At 44.5% G+C, this 20,816-nt stretch overlaps 1 protein-coding gene across 1 annotated transcript in view; it reads left to right on the top strand.

Annotated features, from left to right (window-relative positions):
- The first annotated feature begins 458 nt into the window (after positions 1-458).
- Positions 459-20,816, top strand: part of LOC130196108 (netrin receptor UNC5C-like) — a 174,350-nt gene continuing 153,992 nt past the window's right edge. The window contains exon 1 of the mRNA XM_056417971.1: positions 459-797. Within this exon, the coding sequence (XP_056273946.1) occupies positions 680-797 (118 nt within the window). The 5' untranslated portion in view covers positions 459-679. The remainder of the gene's footprint in view (positions 798-20,816) is intronic.

The following is a 20,816-nucleotide window of genomic DNA, read 5'->3' as shown; positions in this document are numbered from 1 at the left end:
GCAAACATAACCAAGTTCTTAGAATCGAGAGAGAGAGAGAGAGAGAGAGAAAAAAGAACAATACAATAAAGTACAATGTAATATTGGTTTCTGGAAAAGCCCCCAAACGAAGATATGAAGAGTTTATTTTAAGCCTCAAATGTTGTCAAAGGAGGGAGAGAATCCACCCTAAAGGTATCACACTCCACACAGACCCTTATTCAGACGTACGATAAAGAGTCAGATGTAGGAGGCTATTTAACACAAAATTAAAAATAAATACTTTAATTTAAAGTACGAAAGAGAAAGACGACAGTGAAGGAGAGAGGGAGAAACCGAGTCTGGTACGGTAGCCAGAGGGCGGTGGCATTTCTGTCTCTCTGCGTAAACGGAGAGAGTGGAGAAGGAGAGAACGCGCGGAGAGTGAAGAGAGCTTAGTGGCGAGGCAGCAGCGCCGCGGACACGAGTGAAGGGACCCCGTGGCGATTTCCACCACCTCTCTTCTCTTAACCTGCGCCTTTTGAGACGGACTTCGACATCGGGACTAGAGGCGACACACTCAGCCACCTTTGGGTTTTGGACTCGTTTGCTTAATTAGAACCTGAGGAGGAGGAGGAGGAGGAAGAAAGGGGTTCCTCATTTCCCCCACCGCGGACCGAGGAGTTGTGTGTGTGTTTATGTGTTTTACGCGTTGCTTGCAATGGGGAAAAGTGGACACAGAAGTGGAATAGGACACGGGGGTTGCAGCTTGGTGAGGATGTGCACCACGCCGGGGCTCCTGCTCCTCCTGCTGCTCCTACACCGAGGAGTCGCCCAGGGTAAGGCTGAAGAGCGCGTCTTCTTTCACACCTTTTTTAAATTATTTTAATACACTTTAATTGTTTCACAGCGACACACGCGTTCCTTCATGTGTTAGAGAACGGGGAGGCAGAAGAAGCTCCTGCCCGGGGATGGTTTACTTTTTGTTGTTGCTGTATTTCCATTTCAATTGGGCTGATGCTGATGAGGGGGATGCTTTACGGCCACCGTCTATCTGTGCGCCTTCCCTTGCCCGCTCGGCGCCAACTGTAAACCCGCGTCATCCCGCGTGGAACGACTAATAAGATAATTAATGTTATGATAGAAACCAATTCGCTTTAAACTCATAAACGTGGTCTCGACTCGCTATTGAGAACCACACGAATGCGAATTGCACACTAAACACTCTCGACGTCCCTGTCGGAATTTAGTACATTTATTAAAACATTTCTTATTATTATTATTATTATTATTATTATTATTATTTGGTCGGGACCATGGATGGGTGAATGAGCTCCGAGGTGGCAGTTGAATCAAGCTGCACACTGTGAAGGGCAGGAGTGTGATCCCTCACAATGTCGAGGCGACGCTCCGCTGCCCGGATTGGAAAATTGATCAGAAGTCACAAACACTCAAAGCCGCCAGAAGCGCAGAGAGGCAAGACAATGACAGAGGAGACACGAGCCCACAAGAAGAACCGGAGAGTCCTCAGAAGAAATGTGCTGCGCCGACACCACGCGGCTGCAGCTGCAGATTAAATGTCACATCATTAGCTCATAAAGAGAGTTCCCCTCTCCGTATTTAAAAGAGCCGGCGATGTGTTGTTTATTAGAACCGCATTGGCACCACACTCCCCCGGGGAAGCAGAGCAGGCTTATTAAAGTGATATTTCTAAAGAGTGACGCCGGAGGCTGCTGCAGGTCGCGGTGCCGACAGAAGCCCGAATAACAAGCCGAACTTTATGCCGTCTAGATATAAATATTTTTTTCATACGAGAGCCACAATGTCCACTGCTCCTCATTAAATACTGACATACGGAAAACAAACCTTTCTCTCTCTCTCACAGTGGCGTCCTCAGGTCGACGTGTGCCTTGTTCATCCAGACGCATTCACGTCTGGCCCGCTGTTGTTTTACCAAGTTGCTTAATTCACCACTTTGCCCTTGTACGGCCTCAGTAACCTCAGAGGTTTGACCTTATAACAGGCACTCACTGTGGATGTCATCTCCTATTAATGTCTGGTATAATAGTCTCATATCCCATTAGGACTCTGCGTTGCTTTACTCTTTAACCTCTGTAATATAACTAATATTCCATCTGAATGCCCCTCAGGGGATACGGTCGTGTTGGCAGTTGCGGTCCGTGATGCACTGATATCAACATTGCTGATCCGCCCGAGGTTTTTGTGCTGATTTTGGGCAGTAATTGGATATGGTGTTGCTACCACCTTTCTCTCGTGGCCCAGGGGAACAACATTTCAGCAACACCCACCAATATTCATTATGACCGTTCTCTATAGGTTTGCTGTTAAATCAATACACTGCAATTTAGGGACACAATTTGGGTAGGCTTTCACCAACCTCCGATAAATTGCAGCTTGGCACTCAATTTGACTTTGGTAGAGACATCTTATAATTGGAAACTAAAACTGTTAGTGCTTTTCAGGCAAATGAAACTCCTCAATCTTCGTCCCTCAGCCTGCTCCTCCTTTTTAAAGGTTTATGTTTCTGGTCGTCTCCTATAGTCCGGGCTTGTCTGTAATGTCGCTGTTTGCTCCTCCTCTCTTCCTCCTAACTGGACTCGTGTTCCTGAAGTTGGATCAATTGTGTCTGAGGAGTCACTATCACTCCATTAGTTGTTCTATTGAATGGGAAAAACACGCAGACACATTGACTTAACTGTCTCTGTGTGTGTGGGTGGGTGGGTGTGGTGTGTGTGTGTGTGTGGGGTGGGGGGCTCTGTGTACATAGCTAATCCTCTCTGTGCATCAGACTCTAGTCAGGTAGAGATTTTCCCTCAAATGACAAACTGGGTTTCTGTGTACATTTTGTCTTTGAACGGAGAAACAAATAGTTGTTTCCAACCAAATTATTCTGCTCTTCAGTTCTGCTTATGCGTCATCGAGTGTCTCACGGACAGTTGTTGCCTCGACTTTAACGCTGCTGTGGAATATGTGGTTTGGTGTGATTTAATAGCCGGGTTCGTTATTGAGGTCGTTAGTAATAATGTTCGTGGTGATGGTGTTTGTGGAAATGATGCTTGCGCTGCTGTGGATACAAATATAAAAGTGATGAAAGATCAGAACGCTCAAATATTAAACATTTTGAGATGGGAAAAAAAGAAGCATTTTGACACAAACAAATTACAGCTAAGTCACTCTATTCATTTTTATGGAGCACTTAGGCATTTAACCCAGCATGTCGTCATTTTTCTCCCAGCTTTGCAGTGCTCTAGAAACTGTGTTACACAATGGAAAAGTGTCTTGCACACAAAGGCGGTGCACCCTCACAATGAGAAGAGAGTGCACAGTTGAGATCCTCTCATGCCAGCTTGAGTGCATGAGGCCACCTTCCAACGAAGGCCTCCCCTCGAGCCTCTTGGCCTATTAAAAATCCGTTGGCTGAGCCCAATTACATTCAAACTGGAATAAACGGGTGTCAAGATCACTCGGAAAAGTCCCCATGTTTATTATGACGACTGAATTGCATTGCAGCCATGTTTTCCAATTCAGCTGCCAAACAGTGTTCCTCTCAAACATGTTGGTGTGTTTTTGCCGACGGTGCTGTGGCATGTTGTGTTTCACTTCGGAAACCCTTTTCTTTAAATTTAATAGAGCTGTTTATTCCAGGAAACCCTTTTCTCACTTGGTAGGTGTGTTTGTGTGAATCCGGTGGTGCAGGAGTGTGTAGACGTAGCGCTCACATGAGGAGTGTGTTTACTTGGCAGCTTAGGTTTGTTCAGAACTCCTGTGGTGTGTGTGTGTGTCTTTTTGTGCACACGTGTGTGTGACAGAAAAGTCTATACGTGGGAGATTGTGTGATTTTGTACACGTGTGTGTGTGTGTCCACTTGGCATCATACCGGTGTGCCAGCAGAGCTCCCATGGTATTCTCTTGCCTGTGTGTGTGTGTGTGTGTGTGTGTGTGTGTGTGTGTGTGCATGCTCTTGGCATTATGATATTGCCAGAGCTCCCATGCTGTCTCCCATTATGCTCTGATCCTGTCCCATGGTGCACTGCAGCCGTCCAGGGTTCAGTGCTTGTGGGGGGACGACTGAGAATTATTGGAACGAAACAGGCCAATTTGATTGGCTGTGCTACTCCAGCGAGCGCAATGCGATTGGCCGAGTGGGATTTATGAGGTAAATCTAATGCCATTTCTGTATCGGGGCGAGAGAAGGGAGGGGAGGGGCGGGTGGGGGGATAGACAGAGTGAGAGGGGGACGGATGAATGGATGAGGAAGGGAGAGGTCTCTCTGGGTGGTTTGTACCAGCTTTGATCACTCCACGAGGACTTGACAAGCTGACTGCCACACACACACACACACACACACACTCACACACAGAAAACACAGCAAGATATTTCTGCAGTCAAACAATGCTGCATTCTGTCTGCATTCTCTGCGTGTGTGTTTGAGAGCCTGTAGTGGTGCGTGTGTGTGTGTGTGTAGGTGTGTGTGTGTGCGTGTGTGCTCAGCCAGGCGTTCACAGGAGTGTGTGAAAGGAAGTCTTTGACTGTGTCTGGGGTTGTTTTGTATAGAAGACCCTCCTGCTGCTAGCAGCGGCCGAGTGATGGCAGATTTCCCTCACCCTGTCTGCCTTCCTTTTCTAAAAATATATTTTGTACTTATCTATACATTTTATAGACTCTATACTTTCATACATTTAAATAATTAGAATACTTTTTCTCTTTCTCTATCTCAATCCTCCAGTCCACATCTCTTGTCAGCTGCTGAATGGTTTATACTGACCTTTCTTGTCTCTCTCCTTGCCTGTGGCCTTGTATCTTCTTCTATTCAAGCCGTAGATTTAATGTCGGACTGTCAAAATGCCGGCCCTTCTGTAGCCAACAACATTTGTGCGCAATTCATAGACACGCTTTACTTGGAACACATAGCAATTACGGCTCGGCCTATTTCAAGAATCAAGAGCCGGAACGTGGGTTGTTTGTGATGCGGCAGAGACTTTTTGCATGCATTTTCAAGATTCAAGATTCAAGATTCAAGATGTTTTATTTGTCACATACACACACAGGGTGTGCAGTGAAATGAAAGTGGCAATGCTCAGCAGGAATGTGCAAGGGCAACAAGTACACACTATTTACAATAAAAAAAAACACAATATTTACAGTAAGTGTGTGTGTGTGTGTGTGTGTGTGTGTGTGTGTGCCTAAGAGGGGCAGTTGTGTGGGTCTATGTGGGGGTCCTGGTGAGGTCGGAGTTCACAATCCTGATGGCCTGAGGAAAGAAACTCCGTCTCAGTCTCTCTGTTCTTGCAGCGTGACTACGGGCGCCTGCCTGACCGCAGCAGCTGAAACAGTCTGTTGTTGGGGTGGTGAGGATCCTTCATGATCCTGCGGCTCTGGTTCTGCACCTCCTGGTGTACAAGTCCTGCAGGGTGGGAGTGTAGTTCCAATAGTGCGTTCAGCACACAGACACTACTCTCTGAAACCTTCCTGTCCTGAGCGGAGCAGTTGCCAAACCAGGCTGTGATGCTTCCTGTCAGGACGCTCTCTACAGCTCCAGAGTAGAAGGACTGAAGGATCCTCTGGGAAACTTTAAATTTCCTCAGCTGCCTGAGGTGGTAGGCGCTGCCTTGCCTTTCTCACCAGAGTGTCTGTGTTTGTTGACCATGTCAGATCCTCGGTGATGTGGACTCCCAGGTATTTATACCGCTCACCCTCTCCACAGTAGTCCGTTAATCCCCAGTGGTGAGTCGTCCTCTGTTGTTGTACCCTCCTAAAGTCCACAATCAGCTCCTTAGTTTTGGTGACATTCATGATGAGGCTGTTGTCCTGGCACCAGAGTGACAGATCAGCAACTTCCTCCAGGTAGGCCTTCTCGCCGTTGTCGGAGATCAGGCCCACCACCACTGTGTCATCCGCAAACTTGATGATGGTGTTGGAGCTGAACCTGGCCACACAGTCATGTGTGTACAGGGAGTACAGTAGGGGCTGAGGACGCAACCCTGGGGGATCCTGTGTTCAGGGTGAGGGATTTGGAGTGTGTCTGCCCACCCTGATGACCTGTGGCCTGGCGGTCAGGTCGTCCAGGATCCGAGCACACAGAAGGGTGTTCAGTCCCAGCTCAATCAGCTTGCCGGCCAGTCTGGAGGGACTATGGTGTTGAAAGCTGAACTATAATCAATGAACAGCAGTCTCACATAGCCCCCTCTGGCTGTCCAGATGAGAGAGTGTGGTGTGCAGTACCTGGGAGACAGCATCATCTGTGGATCTGTTTGGGCGATAAGCAAACTGCAGCGGGTCCATGGAGGAAGGGAGGAAGGCGCAGATGTAGTCCTTTATCAGCCTCTCAAAGCATTTCATGACCACCGAGGTGAGGGCCACGGTCGGTAGTCATTCATACATGCTGGAGAAGCATTCTTGGGCACAGGGACAATAGTGGATCTCTTGATGCAGGCGGGGACCACGGACTCAGCCAGGGAGAGGTCGAATATTGTGGTGAACACTGGAGCTAGCTGGTTAGCACAGGTATTCAGTACTCGTCCAGATATGCCATCTGGACCTGCAGCTTCCTGGTGTTCACCCTCAACAGAGCCCTCCTCACACTGTGCTCGGTCACAGAGAGTGTGTGTTCATCCCCAGCGGTAGAACTCACCTCGGCTCGCTAACGGTGTTGTTGTTAGCAGCGAGCTGTTGTTGCTAGCCTCAAACCGTGCATAAAATGAGTTCAGGTCGTCCGCTAGGGATCGTCGGCACTCACCATAGCGGGGTCTGCTCTGGTAGTCTGTGATAGTCCGTAGCCCCTGCCATAGGCGCCTGGTGTCGCTGCTCCATCTGTGATTCCACTCTGTCTCGGTACCTCCTTTTGGCTTCCTTCACCGCCCTCCTCAGTCCATAGACCGCTGCCTTGTACTCGTCCATGTTGCCGGATACAAGACCGGAGTTATAGGCAGCAGTACGGGCGTTCACAGCTTCACGGATGGATCTATCAACCCACGGCTTTTGGTTAGGAAAGACCCTAACTTTTACCGTGGGGACGATGGTGTCCGTTAGCGTTGCTATGAGGCTCATTGCTACTTCCGCAAACTCGCTGACGTCACTGTTGTTTTTCTTTGAAGAAAGGAGAGAGGGAATCCGATTTAGAAGGCAAAAGTGTGGTTTTCAAAAGGCTGTGTCGACAAAGTGCGTCACACCACTTGCACCATTTACTATCTCTCCCTCCCTGCTGGGGAAAACCCAGGATGTAACGTAAGAATGCGCCCTTCTGTGTGTCTTTGTGTGTGCATTTGTGCACGTGAGACGGGCTGAGCTCGAGAAAAGAGGAGAAGGAGCAAGGAGTAGCTAAATGTTCTGAAACTGATTCCCAGCGCCTGCTGTGAGGCTTAATTCCTTCTTGAGTTTCATGTAAAGATCTGGAATTATGAATTTTTCATGGCCTGAGAAACCTAAGGCCTCAATCGGGGCTCTCATTTCCAGGCTATTGGTTTCAGTTAGGTGTGTGTGTGTGAGTGTGTGCGTGGGTGGGTGGGTTGGGGGTTGGGGGGTTCTGAGAGAACGCCGTTTGTACCCAATCAATGGCCTACTATATAGTTCCCGCTGGTCCGATTCATATCTGCAATGCAAAAAAAAGTTTAACGCCTATTACGTGCTTTTAACCACAGATTTAGATCACACTCTTACTTCTTTTTCTTTCAGGTCATATTATTAAACCACACTGCAAGACAAAAACACAATGGAATATTGAAGTAAATTAGCTGCTCGATCATCACCGTATCGAATTATTTGATAATAATAATTGAGGATATCAATATATAAGCATTTTTCTTTCTGTTTTGTATACTATCTCGAATAATATTGTTTTGTATTGCAATGATTGACTGAATAAAACACACAATACAATACAATAACCGTCGGAAGACATTCACATCATCGAGGAATAGCGAGTTCACAGAAAAACTCTGTAGTATATGAATTCTCGCTTAGTATTCAGCCTTCAGCCGGGAGAAGCCGGGCCACTCTTTGATCCCCGTTGGAAACAGTTGGACTCGACTGAAGCCACTGAGTCAGACCGCAGATTGTTGTACCGCTGTCCATCGTCTCATTTCCTCCTTCCTGTCAGTTGTCCCTATGTCTCTCGCTCCCTGGGTCCTGCTTTCTCTCCTTCCCATCTGCTACCTCCGACATTCTGATTGCCTCGCTCACTTTTTGCCCCCTCTTATTATTCTCTTCTTCTGCTACTGCCTCTCGCCACACTGTCCCCTTCCTCTTGTTAGATGTACACTGCCTAATTAGTGTGTGGCCCAAACAGTGGACATATTGTTGTGCGTCTGAACGGGGCCCACAACCAGTTGGAGATGTGTGTGCGTCTCTGTCTGTGTGTGTGTGTTAGGTACAAACGGGGGAACCTTATCAGTCACACACACATAAAAACGCATTGGTCCAATACAGAAAGACGGAGAGAAAAAGTGAAGGAAGGACAGACAGGTATAGAAACGGAGCTGCACACATGCCAGCTGCTCTCCGTTGAAATCTCACCCCGTATCTCTCGCTCTCTCTCTCTTTTTTTTAAGGCCTTGCCTCTAGCCGGCAGCTTAGGCTTTTCATGGTCTATATATTATTTTTATTTGATACCGTAAAACCTCCAATAAATAGCCGGGCTGGTTTGCTTGCTTCAAAACACAATGTGCAACACACTGTGCTTATTAAAGACAAGTGATTATGGACCCCCCCCCCCCCCCACACACACACACACACACACACACACACCCCCACCCCCCTTTCCTGTCTGTGTGTGAAGAAGCCGACTTACTTCTTCGGCGTAATCCCTCTGTCTCTTCCCGTGTCTGTCTGTCTCTGGCACTTTGTTTGGATTCATGCCAAAGAGCCAATCTGGTGCGTCTCCAGCTTGTTTGCTCGTGGCACTCGTATTAAAGAAAGGGTGCACATTTGGTGATGTGCGTATCATTTTTGAAGTGTGTTCACAGATCGCTGTCGTGCTGAACCTTTATGAGCCGGGGCACTGCACAGGTGTCCCTCCTTAAAGACACGCCGAGGCCAAAACAAACATTTGTAAGTGTGTCCGCTCCGTACGAAAGAACAATTCCTCGAGTGCAGACACACGACCAGCAGATGGCTTTGGCTGAGTGGTGTGTTTGTGTGCGCAAGAGAGTCTTATTTGTGTCACCATGAATATGTAATTAATCTCCCATTGACAAAAGACGACGTGCCTCGGCAGGGGGTCCACGAGGCTGGGACCCCGGGTCCTTTTTGTTTCCACTGAAAGCTCATTATGGGCATTGTCCCGTTTGGAGAGTGAGAGAGAAGGAAGACAAAACCGAGAGGGACACGTTTAAGAGGAGATATTAAAAGGAATGGAGGGAGTGAAATAGAATGAAGTCAGAGAAGAAAAAGAGCCAAAGGGGAAGGTGTGTTGTCTTCGGCGGAGAATTTGACATTCACGGTCCCTTTTGATTGGAAACAAAGCTGCACTGTAAAAGCCCATTCAACTCCTGCTTGAGAGAGGATAGGGGAGACGAGGAGAAGGGGGAGGAGGAGGAGGAGGAGGGAGCGAAGGGAGCGAGTGGGCAAGCGGGCTGAAGGATTAGTGTTTCTCTTCTTCATATCTTTTGCCACTACATTCTCTCTTCCGTTGTAACTCTTTTACCTCTCCTGCTCGCCTTTCCACATCTCCCCCTTTTTACTGTAGCCCCTTTTTCCTCTCCTTCACTCTTTCCTGTGCTCTCTCAATCCAATGCCCCCCCCCCCCCCAACCCCCCTGCTCTCTTTGTGCCAACAACTGTCTGGTAATCTAGTGATCCGTCTGAAGGATTACTCTGCGAAAACTGAAACCACAATTACCATAATCACCACTGTAACTTTTCACGTCCGTGGCTCAAGTCTACGCTGCACATGGGCAAACGCACACGACTTGTGTGACTCACCTGTTTTGAAAGAGTACATTGTAATTCTGTAGGATGCCGTGAAACAGGGGATTTCGCATGTCTTGTAAAAAGGTTTTCGGTTGCCTGTTCTTCTGTTGGAGACATGCTGTACTTTACTGTCGTGTACCTTGTGTAGGCTTAGCAAAACAAGGGACTAACACACACACACACACACACACACACACACACACACACACACACACACACGCAGGCAGGCTAGAGAATTGACAGAAACGTGGTTGCATTCAGTTCCAGTTTTTGGTTTATGACCGGAACCAAGGCCCACACTCACTGTTGTACGGACCTGCATATGGTACAAGTCCATTCACTTATTTTGGCTCTATAGCGGCTGTAATAAGGAACCCGCTCTATTTTCCCTCTGCGGGTGACAAGATTACGTGTAAGCAGTTTGCTTTGATTCATTTGAGCACAGCATTCTAAGTGGCTAATGAATATGGGCAGTACTTTGCTGAGAAGGCACGTTTGTGTGTCCGTCGTGGGGATGAAATATCACATTGTTATTTCCCAGAATTATCCATGCACACAGCACTGCCCCCCCCCCCCCCCCCCCAGAGGCGCACAGGTAGGAAGAAGGCTCCGTAGGTGGAGAGAGGAGAGAAGGCAGAGAGAATAATGACTCCACTGTAAAAATCTTGCTTCCTGAAATCTTTTGTTCTGCAGGGAGGAAAAGAGATTGCATAGGGGTTAAAGAGGGAAATATATAGAAGACTTGGATACGGGGACATCAAGCGCGGGAGCGAGATAGGGAAAGACTGCGGCGTCGGTAATTAATCACAGAGAGGGAAGAGATTTGATGAACCACAGCAGAGAAAGAGGGAAGACTGAATAATTTCGCTCCACTTTAATTTACAGTCTCACAGAAGGTTTGGTGTTTGCATCCGGCTATTTGTGCCCCTAGAGGTCAGAGGCAATGGGGTACAGACTTGATCTGAATCAGCAGATTATGTCCGGAAGGGCAAGTTGTTAGTGTTTATTGCTCGGATAACACCACAGAGGAACCAAGCTGAGCTGTTGTTTGAATACAGATGGATTCATCATTACTTACACTGTGTGTGTGTGTGTGTGTGTGATTGAGAGAGTCATTCAGAAGCCCCTTTTTTCCTTATTCAATGAACATCATGCTGTATTGAAGAAAACTTGAAACTGGTGATTGAGACAATGTTTACTGAGGTAATAAATCAAGTGAGAAGTCATTTTCTCATAGACTTTCATACACTGTGAGGAGTCGCCTGTGATTAACGTTGGGAATTCAGCCCAAAGTAAAGTAAAACCTAAATAACTTTGCATCAAACAAAGTAACTTCCAAATGACTCCACAACATTTTGCGACTCGGACACTGGTAGCGTGGTTGACCCCACTGACCTGCATGGGGTTTTTATACAACGCCATCTTACTCCAAGAGCATTTACCTTGACCGCTTCTCAATCGTGCTTCTTTTTGCAACGAGAGGAGTCGCCCTCTGCTGGCCATAGGAAAGAGTGCCAGTCCAAGACACGCGTCGGCTTAACGAGAGGTTGCCGCCCAAGGCTAAATGCTCAAACTGAACAGTTTAAACCTGTAAAGTCTGGTTTACTTTGCCCAATGAGATTGACGTCGGGACTAAAGACAAGAGTTGGCTTGATATTAAAACCCAAAAAGTGAGCTTTCCTCGCTCCGTGAGTCAGTCGGCTAACAAGTCTGAAGAAAGTTTGGTCTGTGACGCTATCAGTCGTATAGAACTTTGTTCCCTCGTTGAAAGCTGGATCAGATTGTTGTCTGTGGGTTCGGGTGCCTTTGTTTCTGTATGAAAACAAAGTAATTGTATTCATCATTTGTTGAAAAGTTGGACTGCACCGACTAGATTGTTTTCCTACAGGTTCTACTTCTACATCACCATGGCTTCATACCTGGGGGTTTACTGCATGAGTGTATTAGTTTGGTATGCACGGCTTGTTGTGCAGGTTTTTTCTATAGGGAAATCACTTCAATATTGAGAGGAATACGGAAGGTGCAATATGAATAAAAAGATGACCGGTCACTCTGGTATTGGTATCATATTGAAGAGAAATGCATATTTACTTTGATCACTTCAATTTTGAACCTTCATGTGCACAACAGATTCTTCAAAACACACAGTCTATAAACGCTAACCACAGGGACAGGCATATATATGGAAGACATCAAGTGGCCAATAAGATCATTCATATTCTTTTTGTATTGTTGGATTCAAATAAAAATGTAGATTAAGACTAAAGTGTATATTTCCATTTGCTAATACATCAAGACAATGGAGGCCTTTTATTCAGTGGCTAAAACAATCCAGAGAGTCAACTGAGTCAGCTGCTGGTGCAGATAATCAGATATTACTTTTGGGGGAAACACTGTTTCCAAAGAGGCTTAAAACTAAATGGGGGAATGATGAGGTCAACGGATTAAGGCTTTAACATTGTTTTGAATGATTGGGAGATTTAAGATCTATTCTCCACCAGCCTCTGAGTAAAAATCATGTATTATTACGGCTCCACATTGTGACTCAGCAGTGCAGCGATTAAAGTACAGAGCCACTGACTTGTTTGGTGCAGCTTCAGATAGGCTATGCTTTGTTTTCATTGATTCTCTCCCACACACACGACTTGTGTGTGTGTCTGTGTTCAAGCACACACACGACTTGTGTGTGTTAACTTGTGAGCTGTGCTCCTCTGATCTGAGCCCTCTGGCTGTATTGTCTTAGAACATTTATTGATGTTTATTGAAAGTACACCTTTTGAATTGAGCCGAAAAAGAAAAAGAAAAAAAAGATATCTCTTTCACTCTATTTTACTTGCCGTGTTTTTAAATTCCAATCCTTAAGGATTTCTGTGAGACTGAAGGCCGGTACAGTAGTAGTCTTCAATTTCACTGGTTGTTTTTCTTCTGCGCTTAAAGTTAATTGTAGCTCAGTGTGCAGTTTCTTGTAGGAGGTCAGTGTAATTTTATTCTGTTTTTCCTGTATGAAGTGCCACTTTGATGGTGATATTTTGGTGACCATTTATGCTCAAAAGAACACAGGCTTTTGATGAAATCTTCTCGAGTGTATGTGTGACATGATGTCCCCTACGCTGTCAACTATTGCCTCGGAGTCTTTTGAGGTGAAATGCCGAGATCAAGGGACGACATAATGACACCAGTTTGTTCCTCCAAAAAGAAAAAAAACCTCACTATTTTCCTTTGATAAGCTTGTTTAAACTAAAGTACTCTTGAGGTGTCCCATCATTATCTGTGTTTTGGGAAGATGGAGATCGTTGCTGCCTGCAGTGGTCTGACAGCTGATGAAATCTAGATGCAATGTAACATGGGAGTTGCACACCGACATGCTGGATCGGAGAACTGTTTCACAATGACATGTCATGAAACGTTAGAAAAAGGAGAAAATTAATTGCTCAGATATGTACGAAACAAACGTTTCCCTCCTTCTAATGTGATATCTACAGGGTGTTTATAATTCTTGACTCTTTAGCCAGTAACATGAGTAAAAACAAGGCAAACGGATGCCAACAATTGTGACTGATTCCTGTTTTTTTATCCAATGAATAAACAGCGCTACTTTGATGTTGTAAACAACTTAGTCATAACGAGGAGCACTATTTTATTCTGTCTGCAGCAGAAGTGTTTTTAATCAGGAGCGGGTAGACTTATTGTTTCCCCAGCATCATTTAGCTCTCATGAAGGCATTTTGTTTATTTCTGAAGGGGTTGTTACAGCCTCAGATAGCTCTTTATCTTGCACATGTAAAGCTAACTTGTATATCTTTAGAAAACAAGTTGGGAATAACAAGTATGAAAAGTATTTTTCTGAACAAAAGGTTGCTGGTTGGATGACGTAGTTCGGTAGACTCTTTCCCAAATGACGCCCACTGCAGATGTTTTAATCCAAGTGAAAAGTATTGTCGTCAAGAAGTTGTCTGGTGAGCACATTTTACATCAAAATAGAAGTATACTTAATTATATGATGGGGATGATTTTATAAATATTTTTTTCCCCAGCACTTCAAGAAAGAATTGGTGAACTTGTTAAACAAGCGAGAGTACAATAAAAAATAAAACCCTAACATCCTGGCCGGTGTTCCCAACTCTTTTCCAGTGAAAGTATCCGGGAGCACCAACTCCGAAAGTCGTCTAGTCGGCAACTCGACAGCCCGTCCTTCAGGCCTTCCTTCAAAGCCACTGCCCCAAAAGTATTTCATTATCATCATGAGCGTAAACAACCAACATGGATATTGTTATGACTCACTGCTGTTAAACTGTCGCAGCTTGTGGAAGCAATAAGTGTACGGCCAGAATACATGACGGTAGACAGTCAGGTAAGCCGACAGGAGGCCCGTCTTTACATTCTGGCTAAAGGAAATGATTGGACGGGCTTATTACAGTCCTCAGACAGCCAGAGATTACATAATATTTCAATTGTTCTTCTTTTTTTCGTTCGAGCGTTCGATTCTTTGATCGCTGTCAAATTTCAATGAGTAATTCAACACAAATGTTCCAGAAGAACACTTTAAGTCTTCACTCGACAATTTTGTCCTTCTTGCTTGTGGTTGTGAGCTCTTGAGTCTTCTTGCAATTTTTAGGGCCTACACACACTCTGTTTGATTCTCGGCTCACAACAAAGCCCCAGCTTAGCTGTCTCTTCACGGATATAATGGAAATGGTCTCTTCCTGATAGTCCCAGTAGTGAGGGAAGTTGATGTTCCACAACTTGCATCCATGATTTAATGAAGTACATCAACAGATCACGATGAGCCACAGGTGTTTCGTATCTGTGGGAGCAATCCATTTCTGAAGCGTTTGGACTCAACTGTTCACCTATTTTCTTTTGTTGTTGTCCTTTTATTTTTTTTGTTGAAATCACCATCATCTCCCCGGGGCAAAGCTGGCGGAGTGGTGCAGTAATGGTTTCCAACTCATACACTGGCTCACTTTCCAATGACATGTGGCTCAATTGGCCTGCCAACACTGGGATAACACACACACACACACACACACACACACACACTGGATGGTCAGTCTGGCAGTTGAAGAGTGGACAGACACTGTGTCTCCAGTATCTGTTGTGTTCTTGGCAGGTTTGCTATTTCCTGTCACCCTGTTGGACCGTGTCTGATATTTTAGCAGTTGTGCTTTTCAGAAGCGCGGGAAAAAGCCACCTGTACTGTTGTAGCAATCCGTTATTTTTAAATGATTAATGCTTAATTATGTTTGTAACATAATCCATTTTTGGACATGTTTTATGATTGTGGTTATCATTTGATGACATTGCTTAAATGTTGTATTTTTATGTGCTTACAGTACGTTATCTGATTTTAGATAAAATGATTAGCACAGAAGATATTATACAACATTTTTCATAACCTTAATAATACTGCACTCCTTGTGAATCCAATACACCTTGTGTAAATAATGGTAAAATGCTCCTTTTCAAGGTATTTTCTATTCTAAAAAACACCATGTCATCCAAAATACTTACTTGATTCTTGTATTTATATATAATATCTAACATGAATAACACTGTTACTTGAAATATGCAGTATACATTAATCAGAGTAAATTATTGCACATATTATATTTTTTTATAATTTTACAGTTAAGTTAGAATTGCTCTGTTTAGATATAAATAGGTAAATGTTGGTGCTATAGCCGCTGACACGGGTTAAACAAGTCCAAGGGCCAGTCTACTGACTCTGTGTCTGAGGGAAGAGAATATTGAGATATCTGGTCCAAAACATTGATGTTGTTGATGTTTACATGTGCATTAATATTCTGACTCCTATCCTGTTTTGGATCATCATGGTGACGTTAATATAGAATGTAAAGTGTCCAAGCCATTTATCTTAATGTCAATATTAGTTGGGAAAACAAAAAAAGGTTGACTGTGTTGCATGGTCTTGTGCGTCTTTGTTAAAGTATATATACATATATATATATGTATATATACACATATATATATACATATATATATGTACTGTATATACATATAAATATCATGAATCCCTCAAACGGATGGATATTCACTTTTATATATATATATGTATATAAAAGTGTATATCCATCCGTATATATATATATATAAAAGTGAATACCCATCCGTTTGAGGGATTCATGATCAATCTTGGTGTTTCTCCTGCATAGAGCACCACATCAGATCTGGATGTGGTGAAATGTGCTTCATGGCTTGTCCTGTGTGCCAGGTGTGAGCTATACATTTAGCATGTTGAGCCAGTGACATCATGTGGAGCGGCTTTTTCTGTGAGGAGGAGAACAAGCGGGAGACTCGTCACAGTGTCACAGTGTCACAGTGTCACAGCAGGGTTATTTCACCACATCAAAAGAGCAAGAAATAAGTGCCTGTGAGCCTCCCTTCGTTTTCTCCTCATCTCTGTTTCTCTTTTACACCTCTTCACTCCCTCTCATCTTTCTCCAGTTTGGGCTGAGTTTCTTCCCTTCTCTCCTTCCTTCCTTTCTGCAAGGAGAGGAAATGAGATTTAAACTTTGCAGAAACATTTGAAATGTTTTCCCCCTTCCCTGATCTGACAAATGTCATCCACACCCAAGGAACAGTTTCAAAAGAAGCAGCAAGTAGCTGACTAAAGCAAGTCAATGCCCACGGCTCCCTCTCGCTCCTCCAAATCCCTGTATTGTTGCGGTAGTTATTTGTGTAGCTTCTTCCTCTGGGCCCCTCCAGGGTTTTTGTTTATCTCCGCTCAGTGCTGAGGTCTTGTCAGAAAACGAGGGCAGGGCTTCTGTTCTGGCCCCGGGTCAAGTCGTAACTCACAAAAGTTTATGTTATAGTTTGAAAAAGAACTGAAACTCGCTGCTGATGACAAACTTGTCAGTTGGTTCCGTGTTCAGATTTTGTGTCTTTCTTCCCCCCCCCCCCGATTCTGTAAAAGCATCCGCAGCCTGTTGCTGTGTTTATTCCGGAGCTGCAGGAGGGAGAACATTGCCGACTGTGAAACGGGAACAGTAGCGTCTGAACAGCCAGTCGCTCATCTTTGAGTATCCTGAAATCACTTCTAGTTCGAGAACCATAAATATAAAGCCTCTTATCGGCTCTTATGGATATCATCCTTGCGTGGCACCAGTTTACGATGTATTAACTACGACATAATGAAAATACTGCGCGCCATATTGCCTTTTTATGAAGGCGATCCTGAATGGGAATGTGATTGTAAAATTCATTTTCTGTAAATGAGCAAAAGACAGTGACTGAGCACGACATTAAGTTTTAAGTGTTCGAGAGCGAATGTGTCACTCCGTGTTTAATCTCCCGCTGAAAGGCACCTGTGTTGCATGATTGGATAAGGAGCAGTCCTGCTCACTGTGCTGCTGCAGAGTTTAAGTCCTTTAAGCTTTTAGTTCCATCCCTTTTGGTCTTCGGAGCAGAGGAGAGGAGGTGTGTCAGATGAATTATTTACATCACAGAGTAGAGATAACAAAAAGCTCCAGGGTTTCAGACAGACTGGTGCCATCGGGGTTTTACAGTGTGCCGTAGTGACCTGTGCGTTAGCAGAGCTGAGGTGAAGAAACTGAAAAGTCAGGACATCTTGAATTTCATCCCAGAGGGTCTATTTATTAAAAAATAAGGAAAAAAAGGATATTTTATCAAGCCAAATCGAACACTGGACAGAGTTTTCATTTCACAATGAGAGATAGTTTCGGTAAAATATGAATCTCTTAAGATTTCTGCTTTCACCTTCCGGCAATCGTGGTGGGCATAATTTCGACTGTGGCACTGAAGAAAATAGTCCAGATAAAACCTATTTCAAAATAGGCTCCATAGATTACTCAGATAATAGTCCAGATAAAACCTTTTGCAAAATAGGCTCCATAGATTACTCAGATAATTACGATATTGAACTTTGCAAAGAAATGCTCGTTATTTTGAACACTTATTTCCTTCAACATCATTTGATGTCAGTCTGTTGTATTGCAGACATTTCATGGACAGGCGCTGCTGTTGTCGTCCTAGTTGCTCAGTAGACTTCACAATGGTGGCAGAAGTTTTTCCTTGAGGAAATGCCACAGAGTTACAATAGTATCGGGTCGATGGGATGGCTAATGAACAACAAGGTAACCATTTTAAAGTTGAGACGCCGTCTGAACTTCAGTCTTTTTTAAAGTGGTATTTCAGGTGAGGGTTCGCCTACTTTGTCTCCAGTCGATATCTGAACGAGAACTTCTAATCTGTGGAAACAAAATCAATTGTATTCGGGTTTTGTGGATTAAGTGTTGCAACCAATTTGCCTGTAGAAAATCAATCAAAGCAGATCTACCGTTTGCCCCATGTTTGGTACATATTGACACACACACACACACACACACACACACACAGTCTCGGAGGTCTGCTTAAGGACCTTTTTCTGCTGGCCGCTCCATCGAGTGGGTCAGACACACATACACACACGTGTCGGTGTTACGCACACACACTCTCGCTCACCCTGTCGCGTGGCAGTGTATTGATTCTCAGCGTTGTTCTCGTGCTGTTGGTTAAACAAGACAGTAATAATGGAGCAACATTGTTTAGTCTGCTTATTGAACTGTGACTGGCCGACATTGATTGTTGTCTCGTGCTTTGGGAATGTGTGTGTATTTATAATATAAGTGTTCGACTGTGATTTTGGGGATGGGTGTAGGTTTGTGTGTGTGTGTGTGTGTGTTTTCAGGTAGCCCTGAGAAAGAGAAGGAGTAACTGTGGCAGGCAGGAAATCATTTTTGGTTCAGCTTCTTTCTTGTTTTTCTTTTGGGTTTCAAGCTTGAAGCTCAGTCAAGGCTGCAGGAAATATGGTGAGGGGAAAGAGTGCCGAGGACAGCGAGGGCAAAAGAAAGAATTAGTGAGAGGTAAATAGTCACTGGGGTGTTTGACAACACTGTCAAGGGGCAGAAGTTAGTGAGACGGACGACAGAGGGAATAAGGACTCGAGGGTTGCTAAAACAGTTTGGGAGACAGGAAGGAGGAGCAGATAAAAAGCAAGGAAAACTCAAGAGGTAAGGGGGAGAAGCTGCACGCTACATTTTAAGGCCTCTAGCAACTTCAGGGGGACTATTTCAGTCATATTTCATATCTGCACTTCTTGCACAGATATATGCAAAGCACTGCAGCATCACTCATATGTCTGATTCTGAAAACAGTGTTGTTTTATGTTCTAGAAATACAGCTGGAGTCAAATCTGGCCAACATCTATACATTTTAGAAAGTAGTTAGTCCGGAGCTTTTTGTCAAATATCACATTGATTGAGCATTAATTCAATAAATATCACTTTTTCTCTCTTTTCTCGTCCCAGATCAACCCAGAGGCCAATCTCTTAAAGATAGAAACATATGTAATTTAGGTCTGACGTATCCATGAACAAATTAGATGATTTTACCATTCTATATCTTAAATGGCTGAAGTGTTTCAAGGCATCTTCAAAATTATTACCATCTGACTTGAGTAGAGTCGCGTCATTGAGATGCATTTTTTAAGTGCTATAATTAATTGAGCTCTGTGCATTTCCAGGCCTAACAAGCTGTTTTGATATTACACAAGGTTATGCCATTGAAAATCTCCATGCCTAAAGCCCTACAAGCAGCCATGCATTATTCATGACAGCTTGATATTGCAATTGGTCATTTGTTTCCATGCCAAAGCACTGTGAACGGAGAAGTCCAGAATGCTTTAGCACCCAATAAGCATCACTATGTTTATAATTGACACCGGGAGCGTCTAATATGAGGTACGTTTCATGATAATGAACGGAGACTCAGAAGCACCTCGGACATTTCCTCCTCGCATCTCCCGGCTCAGCGGTTGAATCGTCCTCTCGGAGAGGGAGATGCTTGCTTTGCATTTCATGGGCTATCATTAAAGCTCTTCCCGGTTTTCTGTTTGCACTACACGCATACTCGTACACGTACACACACACACACACACAGGGCAAGAACATGCAGTGATGTCCGCCTCAAGCGTACACACACAGACACACTTTGGTTTACATATACATGAGCAGACACACATTCACAGCATCGAGACCGCTTGCTCTCATTTCCCATGAATTTTTAAATTTAGAATACAGGGCTTTCGTGGTCGGTTGTCTTTTAAATGGAAATAAGTGGCTTACAGCTTTTTCCAAAAATATGAACAAACTCAAAAGATCCGTCTGTTTGAATTCAATGGTTGCCTTTATTTGCAATATTGGAAATGAATGCTCCTTTCAATAAAATAATATATTGTTCGAGCTATACTTTGCCGGTTCAGTGCAATTTCAGTTTTTAAATGAGAAAAGGGGCTCAGTGTTGAAAATGTGCCGCTGATGAAAACAACGTTGCTCGGAGCTGTGTTGTGTACATCTCGAGCTGTTTGGGATGCTGCTCCGTTCTCTTTCTTTCACACTTGCTCGTTCTCTTGTCTCGTCCTCACTTCCTTTCTTTATTTCCACCGTTTCAGCATTTTCAGCGGAGGCCAGACGCACTGTCCCCGGGAGAGCGGATGTTTGTGCGTGAGATAGTTCAAGACATTGTGAATATGCAGAAGTCTGAGAGCGAAAGATAGCGAGAGTCTGAGAAAAGGATTGTGTGTCTCCGAGTGTGCACCGCCGTTCCTCTGGCTCTCTAATTGGGACATGGGTTCTGTCTGCGCTGTGCACCAACCATTTTGATGTAAGTCCCACATGAGCATCGCTATAAATCTTGATAATGGTATTAAGCTTGTCGAGCCAGTCTGGGACTTTAGACGGCAGTGCACAACACACACACACAGACACAGTGGCTTGCACACTGCTTATTAATGTTGGGAGGACTCCCATGCTCATATACTGTACGATGTAGTCCACACGCTGCCCATTACCGGAGCACAGACAGTCCTCTGTGGCACTTATGACAGCTGACTACCTGCTATAAATGTATTTCAGAG

This window comes from Pseudoliparis swirei, chromosome 7 (assembly GCF_029220125.1).
Source record: "Pseudoliparis swirei isolate HS2019 ecotype Mariana Trench chromosome 7, NWPU_hadal_v1, whole genome shotgun sequence".
Taxonomy (NCBI): Eukaryota; Metazoa; Chordata; class Actinopteri; order Perciformes; family Liparidae; genus Pseudoliparis; species Pseudoliparis swirei.
This window is presented reverse-complemented; position numbering and strand designations above follow the sequence as displayed.